This window comes from Lissotriton helveticus, chromosome 6, assembly GCF_964261635.1.
Source record: "Lissotriton helveticus chromosome 6, aLisHel1.1, whole genome shotgun sequence".
In the NCBI taxonomy this organism is placed as follows: domain Eukaryota; kingdom Metazoa; phylum Chordata; class Amphibia; order Caudata; family Salamandridae; genus Lissotriton; species Lissotriton helveticus.
This window is the reverse complement of record NC_136067.1, coordinates 579439071-579464603: the sequence shown is the minus strand read 5'-3', so window position 1 is coordinate 579464603 and position 25533 is coordinate 579439071. Positions and strand designations below refer to the sequence as shown.

The following is a 25533-nucleotide window of genomic DNA, read 5'->3' as shown; positions in this document are numbered from 1 at the left end:
GAGCCCTACCCTAGCACGTGGTGAAGATATAATTGATTAGGTTGTGCTCCAGGCTCCCGCAAAAAGGAGTGTTTTTAGCTTCTTCCTAAATGGGAGGAGGGCGTGTTCCTTACGCAGATTCTCTGGCAGCTTGTTCCATAGTAGAGGAATTGAGGTTAAAAAGGCTCTACCTCCTTTGGAGGCTATGTTAAAGTGGGGACATGCCAGCAGGCCGGCCTCTAAGGACCAGAGCGACCCACTAGGTGTGTTGTTTACTAGACGATCTTTAATGCAGGTTGGGGCCAGGCCATGAATGGCTTTGTGCGTAATACAAAGGCCCTTAAACCTGGTTCTCTGTCTGACCGGGAGTCAGTGTAGCTGGCGAAGGAGGGGGTGGCGGGGGCTCCTAGGCAGTCTAAAAATCAATCTGGCAGCATCGTTCATGATGACCTGTAATCTGGCAAGCAATTTTTCTGGGAGGCCAATGTAGGGGAGGGTAAACAACCTTTACCACGAAGTTTTTATCACGCGGTACCTTTACCACGCGGCCGTTACAACGCAAGTCGTTACCACAACTTGCGCTGGAGGGCGCTGTGGGATAAGGAATTTTATAAATTTATATTCCAACACCTTCCCTACTGTTACGGGGACTGGTGTTGGAATATAAAATTATAAAAATCCTAAATCCGCACCCTCCAACGCAAGTCGTGGTAACGACTTGCGTTGTAGCGGCCGCGTGGTAAAGGTATGCGTTGTTACAACCTGCGTTGTAACAACGTACATCCGTAGGGTAGTTTCCATAGTCCAGTTGTGACACTATCATGGCCGATACTGCCATTCTGAGTGTTGCGAATGTGAGAAGGGAAGCTAGTTTCCGTAACTGTCTTAGCAGGCCAACACATGTTCCTACTACGGCAGAAACCTGATGGGTCAGGGAGAGCTTGGCATTGATTTTGATGCCCAGGCTTTTTACGGCCTCGGCAGGTTCGGGATTTGTGCCTAGCTCTTGTGGCCAAAAGAAGTCGCTCCAGGGATTGGTGTCCGTGGTGATAGCCAGTACCTCGGTCTTATCCTGATTGATTTTGAGGGAATTGGCCGTCATCCAGTTGACTGTGTATTTTAAAATGTTTTGCATTTGTGTGTGGTCAGCAAGGGAGTTGTCTCTCTGGATGATAATTTGGGTGTTGTCTGTGTAGTTACAAACCTGGCACTCCATGAGAGTCAGTGTGGCTACCAGGGGCTGGAGGTAGGCGTTGAATAGGAGGGGGCACAACGTCAAACCCTATGGAACCCCTCACATGAGTTTGCCGGCATCAGAAGTGACGTGAGAAATGCAGAGGAGATACCATGTAAGGGGTTGGGTCCGTTTTAAAACATGGGGGCAGATTTACAAGCCCCTTGCGCCACTTTGCGTCATTTTTAACATGCAAAAAGTGACGCAAAAGTGGCGCAAAGGGCTTGTAAATCTGCCCCATGATTTTTAAGAAAACAATGCTATTGTTTACTATCAAAAAAAGGTAAAACACGTTTAATTCCAGGTCGACGGGGAAAAGATCGCCATGTTCTGGGGGGAAAAAGAATGTGTTTCCATGGCAATGCCATCCGAATAAAGGAAAAACATGTTAAACATTGAGTTGATGTCCAGTAATTTTGCATATTAATCTTTTTTGAAACCACAACATTTTCATTCCAGTAGGCCAATAAAGGCGCTCCCCTGCGCTGAACCGTATGGGAACAACTTCTGCTTCCTTATTTTCAGTTTAACCTCATGTGAAGATTACTTACTCTTAAAAGATTTACAATCTGCCTTTGCTTAACCAGGACCAGGCAGGAATGCAGAATTACAGTGAGGAGTGGGGATGTCTCAGTGGTTTTAAGAAACACGATGTTGTGCATGACAAGACATTCATGAATGTGGTTAGCATCTATTCACATCCCAACAAACACATTTTACGAGATACAGAAGCTCTTAGAGGATTGGCTAAAAAAAAAATGTTGTTCTCATAAAGTGCCATTTTGTCTCCTGGGTTGTGTCAGGAGCCTTCCACTCAGAAACAAAACCCAGCAATCCACAGACGCGCATTCATGCCGCTCACGTCACGCCTTCCCTTTTTTTGGATTCCTTAGTCAAGGGAATGTTAGTTGAAGTGAGAATAGATTAAGAATAGAACATTTCCGAGTGTTATTTTCTGTCCTAAAGTGGCGCTCTCCGGGGAACCGTTGCGCAGAAAAGCTGTCGTGGGACTCGCAGGAATGATCTGCATGCTATATAAGCAACACTAAAGCAATTTTCGGAGTTATCTGTGTGTTGAAAATTGCAGCAGCCGCCTGCTTGCGAGCTCCCAGGTCTGAGGCTGAGACGTAGCCAGCTGGAAGCAAGTCTCAGCGGTTATCAAGCCCGCAGCAGGCCGCCTCGTTATCGTGCTGATTGCCGGGTTTTGTGCTTTCCCCGGCATTTCCACGGCGCTCGGATGCAGAAGGATCTGAAATGCCTTCACTTTTCTGCAAGCCATTTTGTGGAGCTCTGCTAGTGATTGGCTAATGGCTGCTGACTGTGGTGTCTGCCCCAAAATTCACGGATGCTACTGGGCACAGAGCCAGATGAATGCTCATTTGCCTCCAAAGTTTGCGGGGCGCATTTTCAAGATTAGGTAGTCAATATGTGCAAGTAACAGGTAGAAATAAGTTTTCTTATAATGGTAATTGTTCTGCCATTTTTGAATATTGACTGTCTTTTACTATGTGTTAAATCCACTACCTAAACCCAAAAACCCCAGATCACTTTTTAAAGAGAGGTGGGGTTATAAAGCAGTCAGAATGTTTTGTGCACAACGACTTCTTTGTAACCCCACTTTTAGTCCGCGCTGTGGCTGATTGGATCACTCACTGCCTATTCACAGAGATTCACAAAACCCCCTATGACTCCCTCTTACTTTGCTCTATGCAACTCTCTTCGAATGGCTCCAATGGAAGTGATGGAGGCTTGGTAGACAAAGCAAAACTCCGACCCGGGGCTTTTTTTAAAGTAAAAATTCACATCTAGTGAATGGGACCAGGGCAAACATGCGATGGTTGCCTTTCTTACTGCCCCCTCCCCCAGTATCAAACAGCAGCACATTCATATGGTGAAATATGTCTTACAAGTAACGCTTGCGCTTTGAAAATAGGTTACCATCCTCTTTGGGAGGTCCAACATCAGATTTATGAGTTCTAATGGCAATTTGGGTCGCAAACTATTGGAAGATTCCGTTATAGTTTGGTAGTAGGAAGATGCCTTTTTTCGCCCCCCACCCCCCTGAATTGCAGTCAATCACAAAGGGCATTTTATGAATTAGAACATCATTTCTGACTTGTATTGGGTTTTTGTAAATCGCAATTTGACTTTTTATGCTTATAAGCGTGTGATTTTCTGAATTACCAGCTATGAAACTGCGAAAAAGGCTTAGTGCATTAGACCTTAAGGGCCATATGTATCATCAACCTGATTTGCGATTCTGAAATAGCGATTTTTTTGAAATTGCTATTTCAGAATCGCAAATTGGGATGTATGTACAAATTCGCAATTTTTTGCAAATTCTTAGTATTCCTTAATTGCGATTTGCAAATTGCGAATTGTAATTAAGGAATACTTTCCCATTCATTTCTATGGGCCAGGAGGCCCATTGGAGTGAATGGGAAGTTATTCTCAATTCGCGATTCGCAATTTGAGAATCGCAAATTGAGAATAATTTCAAGGGTGCAGGGGTGTCCAAAGGACACCCTGTTGCACCCCTGAAATAAGCATCGGTGCACATGTGGCGCACATACATGCCATAAGGGCATGTATGTGCGTCACATGGCACTTTGAAAAATGCAAAAATGTGCATTTTTCAAGAAATTCGCAAATTACCACCAACTTGAAGTTGGTGGTAATTTGCGATTCCTTAAGGACAATTTGCATTTTTTTATGCTTCATACATTGCATTTAAGGAATCACAAAATTTGCGATTCCATAATTGCAGTTGCCTTGTTTTGCACCAGATTTTCCTTTATACATACCATTTGGCAAATTCGCATTCCCAAACGCCGGAATTCTGCGAATTTCGGCGTTTGCGAATGCGAATTTGCTTCATACATTTGGCCCATAGTCGTAATATATTATAAGAAGGACTGCAGCACACTTTTCTTCCCAATGACATCTCTTGTGCAGGACTTGTAAGCAGTGGCTCTGGTGCTTGTGACACAAAACAAATTATATTGACAAGAGCGAGGCCATACCTCGAGCCACCCTCTGTGCTCAGCACACCACTTCGCCAAGGGCACATGGAGGGTAAGCAGTCTACCAAAAGCAAAACATGCAGGGTAGGGGGAATTATGGAGTGTGTTGTCCGTCACATACCATAACTGTCAAATTTTAAGGCTTTCTCTGATCTGCTGAGTTTGAAGCACTTTGCCAGGTGGGAGGTAGAGCTCTACGGCTGGGAGTGCAATTCGCTCTGGGGTCTGGATCTATGGTTGTATTTTGTGTGGCCTGAAAGTGGCACCCTGGATGGCCTGTCTATAGGATTGCATTTCTAATGGTCTGAAAGTATATGAAAATCACACAAAAATGTAATGTGCATTTTAAATATTTTATTGAAATAATAATGCTGACAGTGATTACTGATGAAAGCTGATATGCTTCATTAGCATTAATAATTGCATGAACCCATGGTTATATTGATCATTGTATTTACACACAAAATTATGGTGTTTTTAGCGTGGTTTGTTTTTCCTGTAATACAGTGAACCTTAGATAATGTCAATAGGCCTGTTCTGTCTTAAGTAATACCCCGCCCTCTTTTGTGATGTGCTGTCTGGTGTAGGTGGGGGGCACTGTGATTTTGAGGGTCATGACCCTTTAGGGACTGAATTTGATTTCATTTTCTGAACTAAGGTATTTTTAATCTGCCTTATGGAAATATATGTAAACTAATGTGTAGTATTTAGTAGTGTGTGTAATAAATGTACTTTTCCTTTTTCTAAAGAAAAAGCACTGACTTGACAATCTTTTATTAAGTCTTAGTATTCTGTGCCAGTGAATGGTAATTACTAGCCCACACTATTTCCCCTGAGTAGTCCTTGGACTGCTCTGCTTAGCTACCCTGAGAGAGTCAAGCACTCCAATGGAATGCTTGTTACTAAGTAAGGGAAAATGGTGGACCCATTACTATTGCAGGCTTCACATCCTGCACTACAAATAACCCCATTTCCTACAGTTGTTGCTTGGATTATTGTGTTGTACTGTATGTAGACTCACCCCATGACTCCTGTCTTGAGACAAGCCTTGAACTGCTCACCCACATCTACCTATGTAATGAAAGAAGCTTAATATGACATTCACTTTCTGTTGCAGACTGTATAACATAAGTGACGGTTGCTCCGGGACCCCTTAACTCTCTCTCATTTCATTTTAATTGACTTCTAAAAATATTTACACTAAGTACAGTGTAATTATCTATTTGTAAAAGACATTCTTTGAAAGCACTTGTTTTATCAAAAATTCTAAATCATTTTGTGGCAGCCAATCTTATGCTCACGAGCACTTGAACTCCACATTTGTGTGGCTACAGCATTTCCACATAATTATTAATAGGCTGCATTTACCACATAATGGACAATCTGCTGTATATTCTGCAGATTTTTAACAAAAAAAGGTGTTTCTAGCTCAAACAGATCAAAAGTTACTAAAAAGGCAACAACACCTGTTACCATGTGGTGGAAGGCACATCGTATAGGTTGATGGTCAACTTTCTGTTGTTTATTGTTGAATTGGGGTGGCACTAATGATGGAAAACGAATATGAGTCGTTACGAGTACAAATACAACACGTACCATTACAACGCGCAAATTAGTACGCATTGACAATTACAATGAGATACCATTACTACGCAAAACTTTTACCCACGACTATGCCTTTACCACACATGCCATTACAATGCAAAAACATGTGTGGTACAGGTATAGTCGTGGTAAAAGTTTCTAAGGTAAGTGACATTCCTTTCAGTACAGTTACACTGCCCAGCACAACCCCCCTACACTACCCTAAACCCTTAAACACTACCCTACACTACACATACACCACAACACTACCCTAAACCCTAAAACACTACCTCCAACACGACCCCCTACACTACACAAACACCACTACACTTACACTAAACCCTGAAACACTACCCACATCATGACCCCTACACTACACAAACACCACTACACTACCCAAAACCCTAAAACACTACCCCCAGCATGACCCCCCGACCCCCAGTCCTGTCCCTTCACTACCCAGCACAACCCCCCTACTCTACCCTAAAACACTACCCTACACTACACATACACCACAACACTACCCTAAACCCTAAAACACTACCCCTAGCACGACCCCCTACACTACACAAACACCACAACACTACCCTAAACCCTAAAACTCTTCCCCAGCACGACCCCCTACAATACACAAAGACCACTCCACAACCCTAAACCCTAAAACACTGCCCCAGCATGACCTCCCGACCCCCAGTCCTGTCCCTACACTCAAACACTACCCAGTGTGACCCCCTACACTACCTTAAACCCTAAAACACTACCCCAGCATCACCCCTATACTACACAAACACCCCAACACTACCCTAATCGCTAAAACACGAATCCCAGCACGACCCCTACACTACATATACACCACAACACTACCCTAAACCCTAATACACTACCCCAGCATGACCCCCCGACCCCAGTCCTGTCCCTACACTGAAACACTACCCAGCACGACCCCCTACACTACCCTATACCCTAAAACACTACCCCCAGCACTACCCCCTAAACCACACAAAGACCACAACACTACCCTAAACCCTAAAACACTACCCCAGCCCGACCCCGACCCCCAGTCCTGTCCCTACACTCAAACACTACCCAGCACGACCCCCTACACTACCCTATACCCAAAAACACTATCCCCTGCATGACCCCCTACACTACACAAATACCACAACACTACCCTAAGCCCTAAAACACTACCCCCAGCACGACGCCTACACTACACACACCACTGCACTACCCTAAACCCTAAAACACTACCGCAGCACGACCCCCTGACCCCCAGTCCTTTCCCTACACTCAAAGAGTACCCAGCACGACCCCACCACACTACCCTAAACCCTAAAACACTACCCTACACTACACATACATCACAACACTACCCTAAACCCTAAATCACTACCCCAGCATGACCCCCTCCACTACAAAAACACCACAACACTACCCTAAACCCTAAAACACTACCCCAGCACGACCCCTACACTACACATACACCACAAAACTACCCTAAATGGTAAAACCCTACCCCCAGCACGACCCCCTACACTACACAAACACCACAACACTACCCCAAACCCTAAAACACTACCCCCAGGTTGACCCCCTACATGACACAAACACCACTACACTACACTAAACCCTAAAAACATAAACCCCCATCCCACGCACAATCCCCCACCCCACAACCCCCCGACACTACACTAAACCCATATAAAATAAATCCTCACCCCACGCCAAATACCCCTTACCTCTCTCTCCTCCTGGTTCCTCTCTTCTCCTGGGACCTTCTTCATGTCGTCTCCGAGGGGCGGTGCACGTCGTTGGAGAAAACAGCCTCAGTTTCCTCTCAACGACGGATCGTTTTTTTTGTTTTTACTTCGCATGTGAATACCTTTACAATGAAATTAATTATAAAAGCATACCATACATGCTTTTACGATGAATTTCTTTGTTAAGACATGCATGGTATTTGCACATGTGAAGTAAAAAAAAGCGTAGTAATTACTTTGTGTTGTACAACGCATGCGTGGTAATGCGTGCGTTGTAATGATATGCGAAGTAATGACACAGTATTAGCATGTGTAAAACTGATAAAATAATAAAGTAACACTATTACAAAAAGTGCTGCACTGAGCTTCATATTTTCGTTTTTTTCACGGCGTTATATAGTCAACCCTGCCACCTAATTTTGTCCTTTCCGCCGCATAATTCCAGCACCCTTGGTTATACAGTAAATAATACATTTAATACCATTTTTAAATAATGACTTCCATGTTCACACTGCTTTATACTACAGAGTGGGACTTCAATGCATAATAAATACGCAGGTCACGATCCTGCACTGTGCCAACCAGGAATCAATTGTCTCACAAACATCATCTGCAGTGAACACAATAATAAATTGAGGCATGATAACCTAAAGGAAAATGTTCCCAAGGATTAGTTTAATGTGCATTTATTTTTCATTTATGGTAAGTGCATTATTTTATATGCAGTTGGCTAAATGGGAATTAAAACAAAATACAGTAAAATGTTGTTCTTCTTTTTAGTCACTTAGCCACATCTTCGACCCCGCTATCATGCACAAAATTGCAAACTCGCTAAATAAAGAAAGTCAGTCGCACTTCCAGGCCATCTTCATTTACATGTATTTACAAAGGCATTTGTACCCCCCCTGCCCCCCCCCCAAAATACAGCCAGGGCCCCACAGAGGGGCGTGCCCCACAGTTTCAAGACCTCTAACTTTATTTGTGGGTAGGGTCTGCTTTAATCTCTCCAGGTGCCCGAGAAATCAGGACACAGGCCCGGAGGACTCTTGTTCTGTGATCTTACAAAATGTCCTTTATAAATATTTGTCGCAATAAATAATTTTGTACTTTTTTTATCTTTATTGTCACTACTCTTATATTAATTAATTCATTTTGTTCAGATTATTCATGAAGTAGCCTTAGGAACTTTACAGCATGTATCTCCCTGCCTAGGTGTACTTCTCACTAGTTTCAGGGGACCCCTCGTCTTTACAGTTACAGGAAAATACTAACACCAGGACTCTATAAACCCTTTCAAAATATTTACAGTTTCCAGAGATATACTTTTTGAGTAATCCAGTTGCAGTTCTTTATTATTAACTACTGCAGGCCTCCCCTGGCATTATGGTGCACCAATCCTCATAACCTTTCTGTGAAATACTGTTGAAGGAAAGGAGAGGAGGTTTCCTGTCACACATTCATTGTGGTTCAGTGTGATCAAATATGTTCCATCAGTCACAGTACAGCTGAGGCAATGTTGTAAGTGCAATATTATTAATGGAATGTCTAGTGTGCACATTAGAAATCCTCAAAAACCACTAGTCCAAAACCTTGCAGAGCGACGATGCCTCAAGTCCGTTTTGGTGAAATAGCATCTATGATGTGAGGTTCACAAGGACTCAGACAACCTAGTATATTCATTCCTCACAGTTTGCAGCAGCACACTCATTCAGCAACCTAGCACAAGTCCTTCTGAGTCACAGCTGCAAGCTTCTCGATTTACCAGGGGACATGGGCTCTTTTTCATTTTCAGAAAAATGCTGTTCAAGCAAATGAGGGCTTTGGGCCACGAAGTTATTGTACTTCAACAATTTCGCTGTCCCAGTTCTTTGAAAACGAATAGACACGTTTATATCTGTAAATCTGAGTCAGTGGTAGATCCGAAAAATGTCTGTACTTCTTTACGAATCTGTAAAAATGCCAAATTTGCTTTCAACCTCTAAGGGAGCAAATTGTTAGCTTGTTTCTCTGGGGTTTTGTGAAACACCTTCTAAATCAGCAGCCATGCCCTCATTATGAGTGACCCAGTTAATTGCGATATGTGTGGTAATTGCTGATGCCACATATATCAGGACTGTTCGCTTGTTATAAATATGGGCAAGTCAAACATGCCGATATTTTGTGAGGGAAAATTGGCTGGTATTTCCTCAAACGTGGATTTTGGTGCAGTAAGCACTAAAATTTATATTTTATTCACCAAATCTCGTAATTTGATGTACTTATTGCACCTGATAAATTCCGGAGTCAGATTTCACCAGGAGCGATAAATAACACAGCAATTAGCAGGCCACTCGTAATGAGGGCCTTAATGTTTCCAGCGCAATGAGTGACCATCACTGGGTGCCCAGCCATTACTGCAAGTGGAAGATCACAGACAAGATCACAGGAACGGTTAGACTCTCAACATCCAATGTACCCTGGATGCAATTTCTCAAAACTATCTTTTAAAGTGTCTTTCCTTGACATCTTTAAATGTTACGGTTCCTTACACACATATGGACTTGTTTCATATATTGTGAGAGTCTCGTTCATAATTGACCCTAAATATATTAGAGGGTGGTGGTAGAGTCCCCAATAGTTTCAAAACTTACACTGCCACTGAAATTTTAAAACATTTACCCATGTATGTTTACTTTGTTTCTACAAGTTATTTTGCTAATAGTGTCTGCTTTACTCTTAAACACATATGTTGGTTGATTAGTGTACTTACAGGCAAAGAAGCAGGTCCTGGAGGTCCCATGTCCCCCTAATACAAATGGAGAAAAAAATAAATGAGAAAGCTGTCCGCTTAAGTAAAATAGTTAATTACGGGTATGTTTGTGATAGCAGAATAAAACAAATACAGTCATCTTTTACATTGAAAATGTGACCTTGAATTCACTGTCCTCTCGAAGGGTCTAACAAAGTAAGCACAATTTAGTTTCACATTTTAGAGTTGGTGTAATCATTAAGAATTTTGAAACACTAGTAAGGCACTCATGGAGGTTATTTCTCTTCATTAAAGGCATGCAACCTTGTTAGAAACAAGTGAGAAAGCTAATAATATGATCAAAGAAATGTAGAGGTAAAAGCAGCATATAAAGTGCTCCTCGTCAAATCATGCGACCTCCTTCATACATTGAAATTAAATATTCCAGATCTTTGTTTGTCAAAGCATATATTTAGAAAGAGTTACTTGTAGGTCATCTATGTGTTAAAAAAGAGAAATATTTCAAAAACGAAACTTGCAGTTTTACAGTCTGCATTGCTCTAAAGATGAGGGGTCATCATGTGGAGCTTGGTGTGAGAATAACTGAAATGCAAATAATGACATCAACTAACCAGTCACTGAAACTAGTACTATTTACAGCACATACAAATCCTATCAACAATAGGTAATTGCTAGTGAGTTATGGAAATGAGGGGCATAATGACTGTGGGCGAAGTTCCTATAAAGTGGATGCAAATAATGCCTTGCTAAACATAATATCATAGTCTGGGATTGTTAGAACTGTGGGTCTCTAGTTTGCAGCGGTAGGTACCTTTGTCCAAATAGGGATCCTTGCTTCTAGTCAGGGTAAGGGGGATACACATTTTAGATAACCCCTGCTCACCCCTTGGGTAGCTTTGGCACGAGCAGACAGACTTATCCCAAAGGCAATGTGTAAAGTATTTGCACTCAGAACACACAGTAATACAGGGATAACACCACAAATGGACACCACACCAGCATAGGAAAAATAAAGTGTTTCTATCCAAACTCAACAAGACCAAAACAACAAAAATCTAACATACATGTAATAAGAATATGACTTTTCAAAGGTTTCAAACAACTGGGTCCTTAGAAAACTATGGATGCGTGATTCTACACAAAGTACCAGTAGATGAGTCAAAATTCACAAGGCCAAACCGATGTAGAGATGGAAAACATTGGGAAACAAAGAGATGCGTCAGTTCCTGAGTCCTTGAGGAGGGGATGCAACAGTTCTGCTGCACGCAGGAAAAGTGATGCGTCGAATCCAGACTGTAGGGGGAAGTGATGCATCGACTCCATGACGGTCTAGTCTGCGGGTGATATGTCGGGATAACTGCCGCAAATCTGGGATGCATCGGCAAGCCATGTAGCAGCATGAGGTAGCGCTGCATCGGTTTCTACAGCCGCGATCCTTCAATGTGTCAGTTCTTGCAGCTGCAACAAGTGCTGCATCGGTCCTGCAGCAGCGCGGAGATGCTTGGAGAATTTTCTGGCACAGCGATGCTACATTGGCAAAACAGCAGATATAAGAGTGATGCGTCAGTTTCTTCAGCTCTTCTTTTTGCCCAGCTCCAAACAGCACGAACAACAGCAGCAATAAAAGTGATGAGTCTGTTTCTTCAGTTCTTCTTGTCTTCCAGCTCCCAACAGCACGAACAACCTCCAGAGGCCCAGAACTGGTAAAGGAACCTCCTGGCAGGTTAGAACTCTCAGCAACAGAGTTCAGGAGAGCTTGGGGTGAAGTCTGTGTGTCCCTGAGACTTCAGATCAGGAGGCCAGCATACACAGGCACTCGGAGATCTTCTTCAGGCAGGTTCAAAGCAAAGTTCCAGTCTTTGTCCTTTCCTTTGCAGAAACAGTAACTGCTGGCCAACCCAACAAAGCACACAGCAAAGGGGCAGAACTCCTCCTCACAGCTCTTTTGCTCTTCTCCGTGGCAAAGGTTCTTTTTGAGTCCAGAAATGATCTAAAGTTTTGGGCTTTCAGGTGTAATACTTATACTCCAAAATGGCTTTGTTCTCTCTGTGCAGGGGTCTCTGAGCCCAGTACAAACAAGTTTTATTCTCACTGGTGCAGTATGACCTCGGGGGGTGGAGACAGCATTGTGCAAGGGAGACAGGCCCTATTCAGCTGCAAGGAAAACTCCTCCCACTACTATAAATTCAGCCCAGGTCTTTTCAGCTCAGCTTTGAGTCATCCAGGAAGGGCCAGGCACACCTCAACCCCCCTCCCAGTGGCTGTCTACAGTAAATGCACATCCCCTGCACCTGTCACTCCAAAACTAGACAGTCAGTACACAAACAGGCAGAGGTCCACAGAATGGTTAAATAAGAAAATGCCTACTTTCTAAAAGTGACATTTTTAAACACACAATTTAAAAACCATCTTTACTAAAACATGTGTTATTAAATTCTGAGTTCAAAGAGCTTAAACTTTATTTCTCCATTGTGTCCCAATGGGAAGTTATACTTGTAAGATGCTACACTGTATTTCTCGTTCTATCCTATGGGACAAATACCTTTCAATAGTGAAAAACAAAATTGGAAGTGTTGGAAATAGCCCTGTTTGCAGAGTTTTCTCCAAACTTTTAGCTTTTTCCTCATTTGTTTTTCCTGACCTGGGGTTGTTGGCTATAGGACTCTGGGCACTTTACCACTGCTGATCAGTGCTAAAGTGCATATGCACTCTGTGTAAATTGTTATTGAGATTGGTTATCCATGATTGTTATATTCGTTTTACCTGTAGGTCCCTAGTAAAATGCACTGAGTATGCCAGGGCTGGTGACTCAAATGCTACTAGTGGGTCTGCAGCACTGATTGTGCCACCCACATGAGTAGCCCCAAAGAGATGTCTCAGGGCTGTCACCGCAGTGCCTGTGCACAGTTTGCTAACTGCCATGTTGACCTGGCCAGTGCACCCACTTGCCAGGCCTGACCCTTCCCTTTCCTTACACATAAGGACACCACTATGGTAGGCCCAATATACCCCCCTGGGCAGGGTGCAGGGTATATGAAAGGTAGGACATGTACTAGTGTGTGTAACATGTCCTGATAGTGAAATTCTGCCAATTTTCTCTTTCACAATTGAAAGGCTATCTTGCCCATAGGCCAGAATGGGGAATGCTGTGTAACATGTTTACCTGCATATCTTCCCAAAGGAGTGACGTAGAAAATTGGAGTCTGGTATCCCTAAACTCAGAATTTAATAACACATCTTTTAGTAAAGATGTTTTTTAAATTCTATGTTTGAAAATAGCATGTTTAGAAAGAGGCTGTTTTCTTGTTCAACCTTTCTGTGGGCCTCTGCCTGTTTGTGGATTGACTGTCTGGTTTGAGAGTGACAGAGGCTGGAGTGGCTCCAAGAGTCTGGGTGAGTCAGCACTAGGCTGAATAGACCTATCTGCATTTGGAGTGGTGGGAGGAGTAGCAACTGGGCCTGGATAGGGCAATGCCTGCCTTCCACAATGCTGGCTCCACCTCCTGCGGTGCGTCTGAAGACCCTGGTGCACATTCACAAAGGAAGAAGTTGTCCACTGGCAGAGTGCCCCCAGAACTGGTTTGGACTGGGTCCAGGACCCCTCACACATAGAGAACAAAGACTTTTGGGGTATAAATGTAAGAGCGAAAACCCCTGTAAATCTGACTACTTTGTGGTCAAGAGGAACCTGTTGCCAAAGAGGACAGCTGAAGAGACTGAGGAGAAGTACTGCCCTTGCTGTGTGTCTGGGGCTGGCCTGCAGTTTGCTGTTTCTGCTGAGGAGAAGTGCAAAGGACTTTGCTGTGTGCTGTGTCCCCTGTTTGAAGAAGGACTTTGCTGTGTGCTGTGTCCATCCGAAGAAAAGTCTCCAAGGGCCTGGGAAGAGCTGGCCTCCTGTTTCTGAAGACCCAGGCACAAAAGGACTCCCCCCCAGCTTCCCTGACTTCTTTGCTGGAAGTACTGACCTGCCCTGATGTGCCTGTAAATGTGTCTGAGGCCCTTGCTGCTGGGAGCTGGAAGTGTGACGCAATGAGGGAGAAGCGTGCCGCCGCCGCAGCAGCCGCAGTCACATCACCAAGGAAGCTTGTCGCCACTCCCGCTGTTTGCCGTCGCATCACCAGAGAAGCATGTCGCCGGACCGTCGCATCGCTAAGGAAGCGTGTCGCAGGCCCTGTCGTGGCTCAAGAAACCACCGATTTCACTGCATCGCCGTCGGGTGTGCACGTATCGCATCCACGTTGTCACATCGCATGAGAGACGCCATTTTGTCGCATCACAACCGGAGTGCAGGAAGAGCCTTCTCTGCGACCCTTGTGTTTGTTCTGCGTTATGCATCTAAGGTACTTTGAGAGAAAAGTGTCACATTTACCATCTACAAGTTTATTTTTGCAACAACCCTTTTTAAAGACATTCTACTGAGAATCTATATGTTGGATTTTTGTCGTTTTCGTTTTATTTAGTTTAGATAAAGATGTTTTATTTTTCTAAACTGGTGTGGTATCCATTTGTGATGTTTTCACTGTGTTACTGTGGGTGTTGGTACAAATACGTTATACATTACCTTTGGGATAAGCCTGTCTGTTCGTGCCAAGCTACCAAGGAGGCGAGCAGTGGTTATCTAAAGTGTGCATCCATCTTACCCTGACTAGAAGCAAGAGTACCTATTTGGACAAAGATACCTGCCTCTGCCAACTAGAGACCCCCCGGTTCTAACAGGCAGTATTTCAGGACATGTCACACACACCAGTACATGTCCTACCTTTCACATACACTGCACCCTGCCCAGAGGGGTACCTTGGGCCTATCATAGGGGTGCCTTACATGTAAGGAAAGGGAAGGTTAGGGCAGGGCAGGAGGGTGCACTTGCCAGGTCGACATTACAGTTAAAAAACTGCACACAGACACTGCAGAGGCAAGTCTGAGATACATTTTCAGTGCCAGATATGTGGGTGGCACAATCAGTGCTGCAGGCCCTCTAGTGGCATTTGATTTACAGGCCCTGGCACCCTAAGTGCACATTACTAGGGGCTTACAAGTAAATCAAATATGCCAATCAGGGAGAACCAATTGTAAACACAATTTAAACAGGGAGCACATGCACTCTGACACCGATCAGTAGCGGCAAAGTGCCCAAAGCATCTAAGCCAGCAAAAATGTAATCCAGCAGAGCATCAAAAACTACTGGATGTGGAAGAAAAAAGTCAGGGGAAACCACACCAAATATGTCAAGTCTAACAGGGGTCAACACAAATCGCACCTCCATCATTGAATGGGAAGGTTCTTTGCTGTTTACAGAAATACCAATATCTCACAGAAAACTCTGGAGACAGGCAACTAAAGCTGAAGTTATCATACAGGGTTCAGGTTTTCCGATTTCGCTATGCTTTCATCTTTGCAAAACATCTTCCTTCCTTTGCCTTGTGCTCACTTGATGTGGAGCTTTGGGATACAATGTCATTCCTGGCTTCGGTTTCCAATTTATGGTATACCTCAATGTGCACAGACTTTACTGCCTTTTGTCGGTCTCACATCTCAGCTGACATTCTCTGCCCCTATCTAATCTTCTATTTAGGTTGAGTCTACTAGACTTCAGCTGCATGGAGCCCACCCTTTGCGTACCGCTAGTTGGCCATCATGTCACTCTCATTTGCTTGCTTCTTATTTGATGGTTTCCATTGTCAATCTTCTGTCTGCGGAGCTGTGTTAGGGTGGGGCAGGGATTGTGACTCAAAGAGGAGCATTGGTTTGTGCACACCTAAGTGTGCATTACTGCTTGGCCGGACGTCTTGGTCTGGCCAAACAATCATGCGCACTTTTCATATTCCCCACCAGGCTATGCACAGGCTCCCTGTCCCCATCTGAGCGTCAATTCACTGCGCTCAAACCAATCACAATCCTGCATTGCAGATAGTGATTGGCTCAGTGGAAACTGTGTGCACCGGGTGCTTCCTGCAGCTTCTTCCCCCAACTAGAGTCAGTAAGAGAAGAGAAGCGGAGACAGAGGAGGGACGGTCGAAAAGGTAAGTGGTTTAAAAAAAATATTCAATGATCCTAGCATTTGAGGATGTACCAAAGGATTCAATGATCATGGCATTCAAGGATGTACTAAAGGATTCAATGATCTTAGCATTGGAGGATATCCCAGAGCATTCAATGATCTTGGTATTCAAGGATCTATTGCAGGATTCAAGGCAGTCCATAAAAGTCACATTCAGGACATGGCCTTATGCTCTGATGTTCCCCCTGTTGATGAGAGGAAGATCCTGTTTGGGCTCTGCTCTTTACCTGTGCTCATGGCTCTGACAGTCATCAAGCCAGACACCAAGTCCATCTTCTCAGAGGTTTTCTGCTTGTGGAATATCTTTGAACTTTATCTACAAAGTCAATTCAAATATTGTCTTTGTATTCTTGGAACTCTTCAAAGCATTAGCTTAAATCATAGGAATTTGTCGAACTCCACCAGTATGATCTTCAGAGGGCTCAGACTAGTGATTAGCCTAGGAGAGTTGGCTGAATGTATTGTATTCTTTGGATTGTGAAACCACTGTTTAATTCTTGAACTGCCATTTGTGTTTACATCCTGAAACTTTGCCTCAACTACTAAGTAGTGCTATAACTGTTGCTTGGACCTTCAAAGATATATTTACCAATTCTAAGTGAACCTTTGTTTCTGTTTGATGCCTCAAGTTTTGGAGCTCTCACAACTGTGCATGTTCATTGGAATAAAACCAGACCTACAACAAATCCTTGGCTCTAGCAAGATAAAGGTTCTGAGCAGCTAATGCATTGAGTGTTTAGTATAAGGCAACTGTTGCTAGAGTGGTTCTTTGGTATTCTTTAGTTTGAGTAGACTGTTAGAGTTCATGTGAAATGTATGTAAACTTAAAAAACTACATGCAATTGAAATTGATGCAGGAACAGAGAGTAAGAGTAGTCTTGTGTCTTCTGTTTAATACAAAAGAGCCATCACAACAGGAGAGAAGAACACCTGTGAGAGCGTCTATTTGATGAAACGAGCTGTGTGACTACAACCTAATGACGTTTATTTGCTTTCTTTCATATATCCCTATCCATGTCTCTTTATCAGGAGTATTGAGCACAGGTTAGATAACATTGTGGGAGGGGAAGGAGGCTGGGGCTTCCACATCATTCTTGCAGCAACATTTGTGTCTCTAGGTTAGTGATAACTTGAATCCGACATCTAGTTTTGCCAATTGACATAGAGTTCCATCATCAAGTTACAATCCTGGAGGTCATATTTGTTGTCTTCCAGATTCTTTCTAGCTCTATCATTTCTATTCAAATTGTGACCTCACTAACAATCATCAACCAGATAAAAAAAAAGTAATTTATCCTTTCAAACTCCCTTCGATTGGGGAGAAACAGTCTGTGTTTAATGATTCTCAACTAATCCCTGTAATTACTGACACAATCAGGGACAACTTGAAATTGAGTTATAGGACATTTTTGATTCTTGTATAATTCAAGCAGAACTCCAGTTTTTAACATATTGGAAAGGTTATCCTCTGAGCAAAGGTTCATGGGTCGCAGCATCTTCTGCCTTTACTTTTTGCTGGTTAGGAAATTCCTCTGTGTCTTTAACAAACCTGGTACTCTGGGGAAGTGTCCTGTTATAAAACACAGTCACCATATTCAAACCAGGGACATCACCATGTTTCAAAAGTACCAACCATAGATTCTCATCCCAACACCACCCTACACCTGAGGTTGTAATGTTTGTGCCTTGACAACAGGAAAGAACATAGGGCCCGATGTAGGTAGGACTCATTTACCGATTCTTATTTACCGAATTTTACCGATTCGGTAAATAAGAATCGGTAAATAAGAAGGGGGGACATGTAGGAGCATCCAGATGTTCCTTTTACCGAATCGGTAAAAAATCTGTATTTACCGATTCGGTAAATACCGATCGGTAATGCCCATTCATTCCTATGGGCTTTGAAGCCCATAGGAATGAATGGGCATTACCGATTCGGTATTTACCGAATCGGTAAATACCGACTGACACAAGGGTGCAGGGGGTGTCACCTTGACACCCTCTGGCACCCCCAAAAGAGGCTCGGGTGCCATGTGGCAGGCAGACTTGCACTAAGGGCAGGTCTGCCTGTCATATGGCACAGGTGTGCATGCACACATGTACATGCACACCGGAATCGGTATTTTACCATCAAATAGATTTGATGGTAAAATACCGATTCTGTACGGCTTGTGGGACTCTGAAGAGTCCCACCTACATTTCAAGTTTACCGAATTGTAAAAAATACCGATTCGGTATTTTACAGAATCGGTAAATTTACCGATCGGTAAATTTACCGATTCTGTAAAATATGTGGCCCTACATACCATATCTCAAATACCGGTCGGTAACGGCCGAAAATACAGATTTTCGGCCGTTACCGACCGACCTACATCTGGCCCATAGTGGCTCAGCATAGGGCATAGAAACAAAATGCAATTTCTCACTCAGCATGTTGTGAGGAATCAAGGTTCCAATCACCTACTATTAGTTTCTGACCAGCCACACGATTCTTGTTATATTAAGTTATGTTATAAGGACATTTGTCTACAGCGGAGCGCTCACTCACAGAAAGAAGCCTCTTGGTGCTGTTACTAAGTTTCCATAGTTTTTCCGATTTTGAGTATGTCCGACTAAATCCAGATTGCAAGTGTAGGAGAGTTTCAGAGAAAGGCTTCCTGAACTCTGAAGGCTCTACCTCCCCCTTGAGTATCTGTGTGATGGGATGACTATGGTATTCTTATTGCCAGATCTGAGTGCTCTGCTCGGTATGTACTTTTTAAACTTAGTCGACAGGAAGGAGGGTGCCCTGATATAGTAGATTATATGGATGGTAACACAGGACCTAAAAATGTTACCAACATTCATTCTAATGTCTATTGTTTATGGGAATACACTTCATGATGCCTTCTCTGTAACAAACCATTTTGCTTTGGGTATCATGACAAGAAGTTGGAATTCATTTTATTCCCAAACTGATACAGCTTCCTTAAAAGTCTCTACTAATAGCAATAACCCAATCCATCATGGTGGAACTATTTTCTGCATGGCACATTGTGTTTCTTGTAGCTTTTATCTTTCTGTTACTCCCTAGTTAAGGAGCCTGAACCTGCCTTCTATGCACCACAAATTATCTAGTAAAAGTGGTGTAGGGTTCTCCCTCCTGGTTACTTGCTCCTGAAATTCAGTTTTTTTTCTGGGCTCCTCATACATTACCAGTAAACCTGCTCTAATTCCTGGAATCCTGTTGTATCTCTTGGAGCCTAGCTCCATCTCCAGTAATCCTGCTGAGTTGGATGAATTTGATGACAGATTGTCGTAGGCCTCAAGTAAAGGGGTTGGTAGGGACCTGCTTTAGGATTATGAGGACCCAAAAGACATTTATGCCTTGTCTGTCCTTTTCAGCAAAGAAAATAGTTATTTTGGTGCTGATTACATCTAGGACTGATTATGGCAAGGCCCTGTATCTTGGTCTACCAGAATATTTGATGGACAGACTACAGGTAATTCAAAATGCAGCGGCATGACTTCTGGTATATGTGGCTATGAGAACACATATATCGCCACATCTGAGGGCACTTCACTAGTTGCCCTTTAGGGAAAGAGTGACATTCAAGACTCTTGCATTACTGCATGTCTCCTTATATCAAGCTGGCTCTGCTTATCTTAGAGATTTGGTTTCTACAATCCCACAAAACAGCTAGGGTCTGCCAACAAATGTTTGGCGGCAGTCCTCAAAATATGACGTACAAGAACAGGTGGAAGGTCCCTGATGTTTTTAGGGTCAGCAGCCTGAAATGGGCTTCCTTTGGAACTACGTTCAATAAGGGACCCGGTGCTATTCAAGACAAAACTTAAGACAGGGTTATTTATACAAGTGTAAGCCTCCTAGCTTCTGTATTAGCTGGTGTCATGCCGGGACACTCCTTGGAGTAGCTCTGTGCATTATAAAATGTAATCACCATCATCATCATCATATTGGAATTCAGTTGTTTTTTTCTGGAATTCTTTTCTATTGCCAGTAAACGTGCTCCAGCTCATGGAATCCTTTTGTATCTCTTGGAACCTGGCTCCATCTCCTGTAATCCGGCTATGTTGGATTCTATTCTTATCTGCTCCAGTCAGGGGTTTGGGAGATCCAGTTTCCTCTGCTGTTCTCTTTTTGGACTATCCTACCTGCCTGGAAGTTGTCTTTACTGATCAATAACTTCCTCCATTTAGTGCCACTTCAGAGAGACACCTGTTGCTTCCACATAATATATGGAAGTATTAAGCACAAACTGTGGTTTTAGGAAGAAGTCTCTTTAAAATATGGCAACCTCAGTGCCTCACAGATAATAAGTACATCTTTCACTGATTCCTTCTCAAGTCACACAGCAGCAGAGCTTTCTGGTCCCAGGCATAGCAACACAACGGTGCAGAGACAGAACTTCAAGTTGGAAATCTCAACTTACGCAAATATTGAGTTAGAAGTATTGTGATTCCAAAATATCGACAGCAAGAATATCGTGGGCAAGAATATCAAATTGAAGGTAAGAAATATTGTTTTTAAAAATATAGAAGTCATTAATATTGTATGCAAAAGTATAGATGTGTAAAATATAATTTTTTTAATTAGGGTTATGAGTTTTAGTTTATATTTTAAATGTATGTGATGTATTCTTTTTGTGTTTAAGTATTATTTATGTTTTTTAATATATGTATTACATTCTTAGTAGTTATGAATTATATTTTAATTACATTTAGCATTTTTTAGTTCCGTAGCGGGTTGTGGGTTTATAGGGTAATAGGGTGAGAAGTAATTTAATAATAATAAATTAATGATTCTTTTTTATTTAATTTAGATTTTATAACGTTAATTGTGGGAAGTAATTTATTTGTAATTAATTATTAATTGGTTGTTAATTAATTGATAAATAATTATGGGAACTGTGTAATTTCTTTTAGGTGTGGGTTGTGGGGTTTATAGGGCTAAAGGGTGGAAAGTAATATATTTGTAGGTATTTGTTAAATGTATTTAACATTATAGTATGTATTTTGAAAAAATTATTATTAAATATTTTTGTATTTGAATTTGTAACATATTTATATATTTTCTAATTTATTTTGTTTTTTAAATATTTTTATTGTTGTTAAAAGTTTTGTTTTTAACTGACTGGAGTGAGAATATTAATTGTTACTCCTCTGCAATCCAACACTTTACCTACTGTTGCACTCACTGGAGTTGGATTAGTAATTTTTACCCCTCTGCTATCCAACACTTTCCCTACTGTTGCACTCGTTGGAGTGGGAATAGTAATTTGTACCCCTCCACTATCCAACACTTTCCCTCCTGTTACACTCACTGGAATGGGAATAGTAATTTTTACCCCTCCGCTATTCAACACCTTCCCTAATGTTGCACTAACTGGAGTTGGAATACCAATTTTTACCCCTCCGCTATCCATCACTTTCCCTACAGTTACACTCACTGGAGTGGGAATAGTAATTTTTACCCCTCCACCATCCAACAGTTTCCCTACTGTTGTACTCACTGGAGTTGGAATAGTAATTTTTACCCCTCCGCTATCCAACACTTTCCCTACTGTTGGACTCATTGGAGTGGAAATAGTAATTTATACCCCTCCACTACCTAACACTTTCTCTACTGTTACACTCACTGGAGTGGGAATAGTAATTTCTACCACTCCGCTATCCAACACTTTCTCTCCTGTTGCACTCATTGGAGTGGGAATAGTAATTTTTACTCCTCTGCTATCCAACACTTTCCCTACTGTTGGACTCACTGGAGTGTTAACTTTAAGTTTGAAGATTTTTAAATAGTTTAATATTTTCATTTATAATAGAATGTCTTTTAATTAGATTTTATGATATTGGTACCAATATATATATATATATATACATATGTGTAAGTGTGTGTGTATGTGTGTCTGTGTTTGTGTACCAAAAAATAAAATCTAATTATATTAAATATATTCTTGTACATTTTCATATAATGTTAAAATTATAAAAGAAATTAATACATTATTAATTGTTTTAATATAAATATAGATGAAGTATTATGTATGTGTGTTTAACTTTTTTAATTAAATGTATTTATTATATATATTTTTCATTTATTTTACATCTACTTAATTTTTTTATATTAATTTTATTATTTAACATATTTAATATTTATTATTTTATTTTATTTATATATAAAATTCGATATTTTATACAACTACATTTTATACAGCGATATTTGTTCCCGATATTTTTGTACGTACCTGTTTAAGTATATGGAATCAATATTTTTTGCATTCTATATTTTTGTATCAATATTTTTTACTTCTAGATTTTTAACATCGATATTTTGTCAATAAAACCAACACAACAACTTGCAGAGCCCTATGTACGGTAATAGATTACTCTGAATTGTGCTTCTGCAGAATTTCAGACAAATATTGCCAACAGGATCAATAGCTCCAGGAGTTATCTAAAGGTGGGTGTACTGGCACAAAACCTTTGTGGGAGTTTCTGTGATTTCCAGACTGTTCTTGACAGAATGCAAAGGGGGGAGGCAACTTACAGCCACAGGATGTGAACTTACCTGCACACAAGCCAATAATTTAATGACGGGTTCAGCGTTCTCAGTAATTCCCAGCATCATCTGGCAGCAGGTCTGCTATGCTGTCACGCCGGATTAGGACAACCTTTTAAGTTCAAGCTTGGATCTGAGCTTACTATACAATGTATATTTCAGCTTAAACCAGTCAAGAGTCAAACTGCCACAGGTTTCTGAGGCATGACCCCACAAGCTGCTTTACAGACTTTGGGGCTGGACTGGTGTTACACAATGCAGGGGAACCAGCATGATTTACTTCATGTAATATGTCCTCAAAGAGACCATGACTCACACCGCTCATGCTCTACATGTACAACCCCCAAATAAGCTCAAACACAAAACACAATTGTGTTACAAGACATAAAGCTAATTACTTCCGCGTTCAGGTGTTGAAGGAACTCATTTTTGCGATAGAGAGTGGGGTTTAAAAAGGTAGTACAGTAAGACCTTCATACCTTCTGGGTATCCCCCAAACTACCACACAAACAATCAAAAGCCAACAGTCTTATAAAAGCCTGATTCAGAGGGTTAGTGGCAATCTCTGCTTTAGGTGAGGATAAAAGTTGAATGCTCCTCCTACTCAACAGAGCCTAGGAATCTGCGAGGTAGCACAACAGAAAACATGGATCACCCTCCATTGATTCAACGATTTTCATATTCACTGAACAAATTACTCCATCTCTGCCCCAACCCTCCTGCACAGCAAAAAGGTTTATGAGGGGCCAAGGTCACATCTTTTCTTGTCATGCTAAGATTGTATGTTACATATGGAAGGCTGAAATCAAAATCATCCATGCCTCCAGCAGATCCCAAATTTCTTTTAAAACTTTTTGGGGTGAATACACGCAAATAAAAAAGTGAAGTACCTTTAGTAATGCCTTATCTGGTAGAGACTCTATCTAGCCACTGATTCCTTAACTTACAATATTTTCCAGGCATCAGGCTGGATCTGGAAATTTTCATGCAGTGGCCATGCGCGCTGGTAGGTGGAGTTGTTTGGTTCTCCGTCATTGGTGTTGTCTATGCCAAATGTGACTTGAGCTCTGCCTTTATAGGCACCACCAAAGAAGCACAGACCGAGGAAGAATGCTGATGCACTGGTGTGCAGTGATAAGGGCCTCAAAAGCATAACTCTGTACAAAAATCAGTTAGCGGAGTGGAGAGAATGGAAGGTTGGTAAGGAATCTACAGGGAGATAGAGTCTCTACCAGCTACGGTGCTGCGGAAAGTAACTGGTTCATCTGTTAGAGACTTCTAGCCACAGATTCCTTACCTTAGAAAAGATATCCAAGCAATACCTCCATGGCGGTGGGTCTTCAAACAGATTAGTCCAAGAAGTACGGAGGACCAAACAGGCAAAATGCTAATCACGATGGACCTAACTGTGCAGACAGTAATGATTGGTGAACATGTGTAGGGCTCTCACGTGGCTGCCTGACAGATGTCCTGGACAGGGGGTCTGCAAGCTGACACAGTGGTCACAGCCATGGCTATGATGGTTGAGTTTGCAAGGCCATAAATAGTTGCTGTTTGGCCAATACGTAGGTGATTTTTAAGTAGAGCACTATCAGCTGTGAGATGGTTTGTCTCTGCACAGTCTTTCTATCTTTCCCGACAGTCGATCGTCCATCTGAAACTCTTTGGTACGATCAAGTTAGAACAACAATGCTCTTTGCTGGGTCCAGGTGGTGGAGTGTCTCTTCTTTTTTAGAAGAGTGAGTCAGAGCACAAAAGGTAGGCAAGGTGATTGTTACCATCAAGGATGTATCCTCATAGGTAACAAAAGATGTATGTTTATTCGATTCAGATCAGGTTACAGGTAAATCAGATAAACTTGCTTCTCAGCCCTTCTCAATCCAACTGTTCACTCATTCAAGCACAAACACTGTCAACATTCCAATCATCCAATGACCCCACTCACTGGCTGTGCAGCAGGGAACATCAAGTCTATGGGGAGAATGCATAAGATAGCAAGAGGCCCCACACATATCCTCCCTATAAAAACAACAGGAAAACCAGAAGGACGAAGGACAGCAAAATACCCTCCTACAAAAGGTCCAACAAAACTATAAAAACCAGCCCACCGAAACAAACAAAAAAGGTCAAACAACACTTTCTGCAATAACTTTAATGCTCCGGTGGGATGTAAGATGGTAAAATACACAGACAATCCATGTGTACCACAAATTCACAATGCAAGAGTGCAGATTGCCCACAAACAGAACACACTACCCGTTCCTCTCACAGCACGTACACTCTACCAGGACCAGTCATTTACCCACCAACACACAACACTGAGATGGGTCCAGGGCTCCTTCCAAACTCTACTGCATTGGGGTGTAACCATGTACCCCCATTACCATTCATTTAAACAGGACAAGGGTTTCACCTACTCTCTACTGCATTGCGGTGTAACAACATATCCTGTTACATTGGGCTAAAAATTGCCCCATCATCCTAACCCCATTGGAAGGATGTTAACTACCAACCAGGCTTAACACATTGCCCCTATATCCTAACAGGGAATATCCTCGGAGGGAATGTCCGCAAAGGGTCTATTTCA

At 42.2% G+C, this 25533-nt stretch overlaps 1 protein-coding gene across 2 annotated transcripts in view; it reads right to left on the bottom strand.

Annotated features, from left to right (window-relative positions):
- The window catches only part of COL19A1 (collagen type XIX alpha 1 chain), a 2464374-nt gene that overhangs the window by 1066099 nt on the left and 1372742 nt on the right, over positions 1 to 25533 (bottom strand). For both annotated transcript variants that reach the window (XM_078648013.1, XM_078648014.1), the window contains exon 15: positions 10330 to 10365. In XM_078648013.1, coding sequence (XP_078504139.1) covers positions 10330 to 10365 — 36 coding nt within the window. The remainder of the gene's footprint in view (positions 1 to 10329; positions 10366 to 25533) is intronic.